The sequence below is a fragment of the Haliotis asinina genome, chromosome 14 (genome assembly GCF_037392515.1).
Source record: "Haliotis asinina isolate JCU_RB_2024 chromosome 14, JCU_Hal_asi_v2, whole genome shotgun sequence".
In the NCBI taxonomy this organism is placed as follows: Eukaryota; Metazoa; Mollusca; class Gastropoda; order Lepetellida; family Haliotidae; genus Haliotis; species Haliotis asinina.
Genome location: NC_090293.1, coordinates 7,696,444 through 7,707,859, shown reverse-complemented (window position 1 = coordinate 7,707,859; position 11,416 = coordinate 7,696,444). Strand labels below are relative to the sequence as shown.

General features: G+C 39.0%; 1 protein-coding gene across 1 annotated transcript in view; it reads left to right on the top strand.

Annotated features, from left to right (window-relative positions):
• Positions 1-5,069: 5,069 nt before the first annotated feature.
• Positions 5,070-11,416, top strand: part of LOC137262058 (sushi, von Willebrand factor type A, EGF and pentraxin domain-containing protein 1-like) — a 35,702-nt gene continuing 29,355 nt past the window's right edge. The window contains exons 1-2 of the mRNA XM_067799846.1: positions 5,070-5,144; positions 10,490-10,610. Of these exons, the coding sequence (XP_067655947.1) occupies positions 5,070-5,144; positions 10,490-10,610 (196 nt within the window). The remainder of the gene's footprint in view (positions 5,145-10,489; positions 10,611-11,416) is intronic.

The following is an 11,416-nucleotide window of genomic DNA, read 5'->3' as shown; positions in this document are numbered from 1 at the left end:
AAAGTCGCCTGGAGTAATTGGCTATATTTACAATACTGAGTCCAGAAAGTAAAGAAGTGTAGAAACTGAACTAAAATCATCACAAATGAATTTTTCGACTAAATGTTTCAACTAATATTTGTACTAAAACTCACATCACAAATGTTCAAAACGTTTAAACTATCACCATATACCATTATATACAGATGAACACGCCATTAAAGCAAACAACACATGACACGTCTAACTGAACAATAACTCTTCTTTAATTACCTATATTTTGCAATGACAGTTGCATTTAGATAGACGCATACAAAAACGTTTAAGCGACAAAAACGAGTTACGTACGAATAAGACATACCTTTGACAAATCTAATTACTTAACCCATGCAACTACCTTCTACCATAGTCTCAATTCTCCTGTATTCGTAAGTGTATCGGTGACAGCCCTGAACAAGACATACAACTTCAAACACATTGACTGATGTTACCGACAAATACGGAATGTTACCAACGGATACGCATGTTACCTGTGAATGTACCGTTCATCGCATGATATCATGCAAAGTTTTACTTTTATCACCAGGACTAACTTGTTTTTCTCCATCTCAAACAAAACGGATTTCATCATATCAGTAGACCTGCTCTAAACCCCGAATTGCCGTGCATCCCTGAACACAACATTTTTATTGAACCCTCAGATATGTAGCTATGTGAAATTCCAAAGGATCAGCCAGGGGTTACCTACGAATACCGGATAAATGTGTGATATCTTCGTAAAAGCACAACAGAAAATGCTCAGGTGTGGCACATACATACCTTGTGGTCACTTGCACGGGGACTTAGGATATCATTCCTTAATGTGTTCATCTGTGGAAACAGCAACATATTTAATGATATTTGCAGGTGACGTGATATTTTTTACCAAATGAGACCTTGATGGCCTAACATTTTTTCAGATTATTACGTGTGAGAAATAATATGTAACGCCACTGCATTTGAGTACTTTCTGCTATCGGTAAAGATGAAAATTTTCATCCATACAGACGTGTCATTCCTATTACTGACAACCTCTAGTATGCCACTGAAACAGGTTCATAAGCCATCTATGGCCTGTTTGGGGTCAAAATGATACCGATGAATCACAATCTAACTCCAAATCCGTTCATGACCAAACACTGATTTCAACGCGGAATGTAATGAAAACATGAGACAAGCTTTGGAAAAATGTTTCACAACGTTTGTCTTCAAAATATAAAGTTACTTTACAAAGTATCATTATTTTGTTTTCCTTTTACTTGTGAAGTTTTACGAGGGTGAAGAATCGCTGCGGAAACAGCCTCAGGTAACTGTGCCGTCACATCAAGCATGGTCAAACGATTTATTGACATGGCAGACTGAAATGAAATCACATTCGTGAAAATGGATGACGTGTATGTGTGGGTTTCTGTGAATGTGTTTGTTTACGAGCTGGCGCGCGTGCGTGCGTGCGTGCGTGCGTGCGTGCGTGCGTGTGTGTGTGTGTGTGTGTGTGTGTGTGTGTGTGAATTCTCCTATGCGCGGAAGTGCATCGGTGACAGCCCTGAACAAGACACAGTCAGCAGCTTTGTGGGAGATCCCTCCCGCCCTACTGACACTTGGCGCAAAGACCACAAAACTTCAGTAGAGAAATCTGATCTAAAGTCAGCCCTTAATGATCACATTGTGAACAATCCGTCACACTCAAATGACTGGTAAGCAACAACCATAATAGCATCGAACATCCATGACCGGTTATTGAAACTGGCAAAATTTCAGAAGCTATCAACACCAAGAGACTGGCACCTCAGGTGAATAGGAGACCTAGGGGTTTACTACCCAATGCCTGGGAAATTAATTAGACCTAAGGCTTCATCAATCCCCTCTTATCCACTTGACGAAGGGTAGGGAATAGCCCAGAGCTGTGGTGTCAATAATAATAACAAGCTGACATCCATTACATTTTGTCTTATATTAACCTTAAGGTTTTAAACAGCTGAGCTTTTGAGCCTTTGTTTGAAGTCAGGTTCGAAACATGCAATAAAAGTACGCTCTACCTATAGAAGGTACATCTCCAGCGATCAGGTTGTTCCATCATACTTTGAAAACATTTTCCTTTTACTTAGACAATAAAAGAGCCGCTCTGTTCAGTTGATCTTGTCTCGCACATATAATCTTTCCGAAACCACTAAGTACTGAAAAGGGATAAATACGATAACATTTGCTTAAATCCAGGGGAAGTCGTGAACACATATAGTGGTATGGAAACTCGTAGACATGTTTATATATATGTATATATTCAGGTGTCAAGCCTTTTCATAAAGTTCACAAACTGGCTTTTGAAATGATTAAATATATAAATACATCTGAAATCAGCTTTAAAAGATAATTTTTAGATATATTTGATCAGAAATGTTTGACTGAAATTAGAGACGAAGGATATTTTTACGATATCTCTGTTTTCACTTATATCTTTTGCAAATAGCGTAGGTTAAAGAATTGTTCATGCTGAAATGTTAGAGGTTACAATTAATTGAAAACGAAATGAAACCTTATCGTTTGGATTGTACTTTGTTACATATCCTAAAAATGCGATAATGAACTGAACACATTTCATAAACCTCAAAACGATCTAACACCATTCAATATAACCTGTCAGTCAAATAGAGATGCTATCGTACATTGTCCTTTGTGAAACTTCAACATAAAAAACCTCTGCCGACGGTCCAACTCTGTACTGCAAATGGCTGCTCCTCGACGACTGGTCACCCATGTGACTGGAATACAGGTGGAGTAATACATCTCATTTTCCAGTAAATATAAAATATAATCAAGACCATCCTAAATGATCAGGGATATCATGGCCATACCTTAATACAACATATCGAAAGGCATCAGAATTTAGCCCACCGCCACACACACACACGCGCGCACGCACGCACGCACGCACACCCATACACACGCACACGCACACACACACACGCACGCACACACACATACAGACACACACACATACACACACGCACGCAATCGCACGCACACACACATACACTCATATACACACACGCGCGCGCACACACGCGTGGACAAACATACACACACACACGCACAAACATACACACGCACACGCACGCACACACACATACACACACGCACACACACATACACACATACACGCACGCATACACATACACGCACACGCACATACACACACATACACACACATACACGCACGCACACACACACACACACACACACACACACACCGTCCCCTTCTTTCAGTTCTAATAATATCAGTCTACTTTTACAGCTCCATTTCATCGTTCCACTCCCAGCAACAGAAGAATTTAGAAACATAACACACTATACACAGTTTTCATCATCAAGTTCGACCATGTTAATACGTTCTAGTGCCTGCGTCCATGAGTCCATGATACCTTGCAAAAGACGAGTGGGGACACACGCAAGATGTGTCGCAAGGGAGATAACTCATGTAGTTCGTGTGCTGGGTGGCTCTAACTCAAAGCGCTATTGTTGACTTGCGTTGTATGTCGTTTCGGCATCATTTTTAATTTATTATATTTTGTTATTATTATATAGAGACGAGACCAAACATAGTCTATTATTACTACCCCGTATATCCAAACCTGCGTGTGAGGCGCTAGAAAGTCAGTTATCATACCGGGTACCCATTTCTTGCTGAGTGAACAGGAGCAATTTTTAACAAAGTCACCTGGCTAAGATGACAAAACATGCTGTTCGTTGTCGGGCCGCACTAAGGTTCTAGAAACTACCAGGAGTCAGGCTGCCACACACGGTCACCCATCCAAAGACTCTCCGCGTTCAACATTGCATAACTTCACCTGATTTGTGACCTGAACTCAATGCACTGGACAACACGCCACCATATGTCTGCTTTGTGTAGATACGTATGTCCATGGTGGCTTCAAGAAGGACTTCCAGAATACCTAGTGTTGTTGTTGTTGATCATAGAAGTATACATCGATACGATATTTCAGTAAATAGATTTGATCGGTAGATGGAAACACTTGCCGGCTTGTGCTTTACTTAACAGTTCAGTGGAATCTGACAAATTTTGTAATCTCCCTGATAGTATGGAAGTAAACATTTTGCCAAAGCAGCTTACATTTGAAAGACAACAAGCCATGTGGGTTTTTTTCTACCATCACTGTGAGATGGAAACAGTGAAAAGATCAATACGGTCTTCAAGTCATGAAATATTAACATGTCCTGCAAACTGATGCTTTGGTTTTCACATGATACAAAAATAGGGGTGGGTATTGCAGAGAATTTTATTGCCACATGTATTGCAATATATTGCAAGAAGTTTAAAAATATACAAAATATACCTACTTATAATCGAGTTAATGCTTGATTCATGAAACCCAAACACATCAAATCTATAGCTTGATTAAGCTTTAATACAACTTTTTGATCATGACAAGTTAGTACGTGTAACGGGGATCATTATAACAGGTGCTATAGATATTAGAAAGGGGTGGGTTAGCATCAGTAACATAGTTGGGGGAATACATTGTACATTCTGACAATAGAAGCCAGATGAATATCAAAAACCGAACCCTTGAAAATGTGACACAACGAATCATGTCCGTTAAAAGATTAAACTAGCATTAAAGTGACATATGATATTACCACGAACGACCTTGCGACCGATATCAAATCTTTAAATTTCTTTATTACACCAGGTTCGCAAGACAAATTTCAAGGAATGTGTTACTTCTCTACCGCCTTGTAGAGCACCTACGTGATCTTACGTAGCATGGAAGAGCAATACCCGGATATGACAAGGATCGATAGTGGATTTCACTGTAGCTGTTGGTGGTCCACGGGAACCACAATACGGGTACACACTGAGAGTCAGTGGATTTGCAATGAAGAACCTCTCCCTACTGTGTCATTTGATTCATGTACTGTATTTTCAGGGGGCATTCAGTCAGAGCGATATGGTGAGTATAATATTATGTTGTCAACAAAAGAAAAATGATACATCTCACTCGAACTGAACGGTGTACAGTGCATTTCTAAGTGTAATGGCGTGTGCCAAGGCTGGCTGTATAGCTAAAGTCTACATCTTGCTGTGTGAGCCCTGTGAATCTGTCGTGCAGGTATGCTTGTATGAGGTTTGTGTTAAACTCCACCATCAAACAAACAAGCATGGCGATTGCTTGATACAGAAACTTACTTACATAAAAAGACATCAAAGAGATCTTTGTTAATTTGAACGATTTTCACAGCAATAACTAATGTCACTTCGGGGGTTTCACGTTAAACGCATGGCGGTGAGTGGAACATGTGCCTGTGTTTCCATGTGTTTCTTACCGCTCGCTACAGGACAGGATACCTAACGCCTGTTGTCTTCTTAAGTGGTTTCGTTATAAATCCGCTTCTGAAATATTTTGTCGCTCTTAGATATATCCTAATAATAACAATATGTTTGAAGGACTTCTTTCGATTTTTGAATTTGATTTTAGTCCTATGATTTCAGCAAAATGTCAACCAATTTGTTTTGAAATTGTAAGAAACATGTCTCTATTCACTCTCTGCAATACAGGTTAGCATACATCAGTCAGATGAATACTCCGCGATTCAGAAATAACACTGTAAAATGTGCATCTATCCGAGATTCCTTTATTCAAGGATTTTTAAATGTTCCAAGCAACTGTTTAATGTAAGTGATTGAACTACGTATAATTACAACAGAAACTAAGACCTATCTCAAAATACTGCTGTTTGCCATTACAATTCTTGCTCGAAAGAGGTCGAGGAACAACCCAATACTCCACATGCTTTAGTAATTTTTGTGAGTAGTGTATAACTTATTAATGAGCTGCGCAAACTTCAGTCATTCATTTGTGATTCAAATACCACAGGCTAACATGACGCCCGACAGAGAATATTTGACATCCCCCATAGTAATGCCTAAGCCAAAGTATATATACGAATTTCAAAGAGAATTATCAGGACGGTAATTCGATATTTGATTATGGCAAACAAATATCAAATCTGGAAGTATATTTTTGAATACTGCACGGCAATATTCTCTCCAGGTATTGATATTCGAGTATCGCAGGGAATTATCAAAACCAGAACCGTATATTTGATTATCACTTCTGGAAGAAAATAAATGAAAAAAAATGGTGATAGCAGAGCCAAGCGTTAATATTTGAGTATCACAGGTTTTTCTCACGTCTAGAAGATAATGACAGAATAATGGATGGTAATAGTATAGCCGGCAGCGAATATCTGAGGAATCACATGATCACACCTTGATAATTGATAATGGCAGAATAATGGATGGTAATAGTATAGCCGGAAGTGAATATTTGAGGTATAACATGATCACACCTGGATGATTGATAATAACAGAGTAATACATGCCAAAGACATAGCCAGACGTTAAGAGTTGAGGTATCACATGATCACACCTGGATGATTGATAATAACAGAGTAATACATGCCAATGACATAGCCAGACGTTAAGATTTGAGGTGTCACATGATCACACCTGGATGATTGATAATAGCAGAGTAATACATGTCAAAGACATAGCCAGATGTTAAGATTTGAGGTGTCACATGATCACACCTGGATGATTGATAATAACAGAGTAATACATGCCAAAGACATAGCCAGACGTTAAGATTTGAGGTGTCACATGATCACACCTGGATGATTGATAATAGCAGAGTAATACATGCCAAAGACATAGCCAGACGTTAAGATTTGAGGTTTCTCATGATCACACCTGGATGATTGATAATAACAGAGTAATACATGCCAAAGACATAGCCAGACGTTAAGATTTGAGGTGTCACATGATCACACCTGGATGATTGATAATAACAGAGTAATACATGCCAAAGACATAGCCAGACGTTAAGATTTGAGGTGTCACATGATCACACCTGGATGATTGATAATAGCAGAGTAATACATGCCAAAAACATAGCCAGACGTTAAGATTTGAGGTGTCACATGATCACACCTGGATGATTGATAATAACAGAGTAATACATGCCAAAGACATAGCCAGACGTTAAGAGTTGAGGTATCACATGATCACACCTGGATGATTGATAATAACAGAGTAATACATGCCAAAAACATAGCCAGACGTTAAGATTTGAGGTGTCACATGATTATGCTTGAAATGCTTGGATGCTTGAAAATGGCAGAATAATGCATGGTAACAGCATAGTCGGAAGTTAAAATTTGTGGCATCACATGATCACACTTGGATTACTGATGACAGAATAGTGAGTGATAATATTTAACGTCACACCGGCAACATCTCAGCCGTAGCGTGGCAAAAAACCATTATACATTAAAAAATGAAAAGATTTTGAAGAGTAGAACCTCTCGACGATGGACAGTAAAAATACTCGGGTATCACAGATATGAATATAAAACTAGCAAGGAAAACAAAAACATTTTAATGGCCAATACCACATCATCGCATGATGACCTCTTCAAATCTGTACTGACAACCCAAGTATTTGTAATCAAAATATGGTTTTATTTCAAGTAATTCATTGATACCTACTTGAGTGTCCCACTTCGTCTGCACCAAATCATGGATGTAAGTTGTAATGCTAGATTTATAATCAGAGTAAGGAATAAGAAGTGGTTTCACAGATTTGTTGAGTGTTCCCATTCTCAGAAATGCCAACGTGGCTGGGTAACCACCCCAGTAGCTACTGCCCAGTAGCAACATCATAATGTAATTCGATAATTGCTAATAAAAGTAGACTTTTACAAGAACGATTTTTAATAGTCTATGGGCATGAACAACAGTCTAAAAATAATATTTACTGTGTATATTTAGGGAGCTTTCATTATATTTTAAGGCTGTTAATATAGCGTTCGCATCTGCTGTAACAATAGAACTGTTATCTGGCAAGCGAGAAAGATATACCAATGACAGTGACTCGGATCTATCTGTAAATAAGATATGATATGATCGATATTCAGTTTTTAAATGATTAAATTATTGTCTACATTGCAATTCATTAGTGTCTGGGTTTTTTCAAATATGGTCAATGTAAGGTCACTCTGTGGCCTCACCAGTTGTCAAGGAGGAGACGAAAGCAAACGGGAAGGGGCTGTTTTTCTAGCTCAACACCAGCAGTAGAGAGGAAAGGTTTGACTCTTAGCCACAGAGGCCGAACAAGAGAAGACGTCTTGTTGTACAAATCCTCATAGGAGGGATTGAAGATATAAATATATGCAAGGATGGACCATAATTTGAAGGACAGATATTGTAAAGAGAATTTTATACGGCGATGGTTGAGAGAAAACGTTAACGTAAAGACTGTCAAAAGGATAAGTTCATAATGTTCCAAGACAACGTTTTAGACCTTGTTTGTGGACAGTATCTAATAGTTCGAAATTGCTGTTACATGGTATCCACCATAATGGAGCTATAATCAAGTTCCGAGCGGGCGAGAGATCTGTATATGTGTGATAGGATAGCTTGGTTCCCTCTCTACTTCCAATTAGAAACTACTTTCAGTAAGTCTTGTGTCTTCAGGCATTTGTACGGATGCAATATGTTGTAAGAGAGTCAGATGAAAATAAAGTTCCAAGAACTGGGTCTCCTGTAAAACCTTGATGGGTATGCCATTTAAAGATAGTTTGGGGTCTATCGGCGGTTTACATTTTTTACAGAAATGTATACAATTTATTTTGAATTTAGAACATTTAAAACCGTTTTCAAGACACCCTTTATGAATTTTAGTGTGACATACTTGTAACAGCCTCTCTATTGTATGCATTTCTACCACGACAAGAAACATTAAAACCAGTGATCCATCAACCGCGTCACTATAACTTTACAAAGACTGTTTAGGTTCATACTAAATGAAGTAACAGACAAATACACCCTTGTGTGACACCCTGATCTTGATTGTAATGATCATTAAGGGTTGGGCCCACTCGAAAGTGTCTGTTTTTTTCAAAATTGTGAGTTAATTGAGGTAAGCGACCTCTCAACCCGAAATCATGTAAATCCTTCAAAATTCCATATTTCCAAATAGTATATGCATCGACGAAAAGTGATACTACGTGCTGTTTATTTACAATAGCATACATCTAGGATTCTAATCGTACTAAATGATCATTGGCACTTCGGTCTTTCCGGAAACCACATTCAATATCTTTGTTAAGATTATCCGTTTCCAAACAACAAAATCTATTGTTTACCTTTCGTTTCATGATTTTACTAACGCAACTGGTTAACGTCATAGTGGGGTCAATTTGAAGGTTCTGTATGACCCAGGCTTGGTATGGAGAATACAATGGCGTTGTGCCATGAAAGAGGAAAATTGCATGAAATCCAAATATGGTCAAATATTTCCAAAAGTGTCAAGAGACATGTTTCAGGCAAGTTTTTCTCTAACTGGACTTAAATGTTATCTTCACCGTTATTACAGTCAAAACTTAATTCTGTTTTTACTTTTCGGTTTCTACATTTCTGAAATTCAGGGTGTAATTTGATGATGAAGACTTCATCCATTTTATTGGCAGTATCACACTTACCATCTACCAATTTATCATCTTCTTTGAGACGTTCAACAGCTGATTTTGAGCCTTTTAGACCAAATTCCACACCTTAGACGTTCGCAATCTAACGTTGGAAACATATTTCCTCCAAGACTGGCGCTTGTTTGTTTGTCAGCTTGGCGTGCCTTGCCACTCGTAGTTTTAACGCCATTTTAGTTACGAACAGTAAGATGTCTGTGGAAGAATATTTCTGTTCTCTTCAAACACTTTCTTCCTTGTGTCTTTACAAATGTGGGGAACTGCGGAGGACTAGGGAACTGAGGACTAAGTTTCATACAGAAACCAATTTGCATTATTAAAATGTATCAGTGTGTTTGAGATACGTCTCCTGGAGACATAGTATTTAGGGTTTAAAGTCTAATAACTGTAGTTCATTACAATTATTTCTAGTCCTCTGCAATTCCATTGTACTAGATAAGGTGAATGACTCATAATTATCTAAGGAGCAGCAACAGGATATACTGCTATGATTTTCTTTTTCAGTGTGTGACATTTTGTGTGGCAAGGCTTACACGTGATTCTTGCAAAAAAAAGTTTCGGCAAGCCCTCAATACTCTTTAATATAGAGCTCTGCAACCTATCGGGCTAAAAATATGGCTCGCTACGCACCTGACCACGTTATTCACAGCACATAAAATTAAATTGTGCACATAGCTTGTGAGGTCAACTATATTCGTGGACTGTGTATGATGTTAGGATAGAAGCATTTATAGAAGTCCTTAAAACAAGACAGCTCTAAAAACACTGGTGCATGCGATATTAGTGACAGAATTCATTGAATTAAAAATGTTTAACTTTGCAAAATCGAGTCTCTGTTTTATCTTGTCTCTGAGATGCTGCTCAGACGGAATTCCTCTCACCTAAACTAGATTAATGGTGCTATTTCAAGCGTGCCAAGGTTATTGGACACAATCTGAAATTTGAAGTTGATTTTGTTGATGGCGATGTACTGCTGGACGGTTCAGTGATTGGAGTAAACCAGGTGAAGTCTTTCACGAAGTCTGCTCAGAGTCGGTCCTTAGTGGAGAAGCTGTCTGAGAAGCCATTGCATCGTGTTTACATGCAGTGTGTGGAACAGACCAGCAATCCAACCGACTCCTTCGCCTGGATGAAGTCGGCTGGTCTCAAATGTGAAACTGACGGCTTCCTTTTTGCTGCTCAGGACCAGTCACTTCCCACTCGCAATCGCCAGAATGTCATTCTTAAAGAAAATATCAACATGAAATGTCGTCTTTGCAATGAATTTACAGAGACTGTCCAACACCTTGTCAGTGGATGCCCTTCCTTGGCACAAACAGCATATCTTAAAAGACATGATGGCATGGCTCGCTGTTTTTTACTATCGTCTCCGCCATGCCTGTGGCTTTGACTCCGAGGTCCATCCATGGTATGACCCTGAACATGTCCAGGGCGTCCTGGAAAATGATGCTTTTAAACTTCTCTGGAATAGGCCAATATACAGCCTGAGACGAATTCCAGCCAACAAACCTGATCTTGTCCTTTTTGATAAAGCCAATGAAATTATTTATATCATTGAATTTTCTGTCCCTTTTGACAGCAATGTGATTGGCAAGATTCAGGAAAAGCATGATAAATATGCGGACCTCGCCTTTGAAATGTCTCGCTTGCATCCCAAGTACACTGTCGTCAGGCTCCCCATTGTTCTCGGTGCCCTTGGTTTGGTACCTCCTGATCTCTTGGCGCAGATCAGAAGAGTGCCCGGGTTCTCCACCGGGAGCACAGCCCTTCTGACAATCTGGGTAATGCAGAAGGCTGCAGTGTTGGGGAGCCTCCATATTCTCCGGAAAGTTCTTGG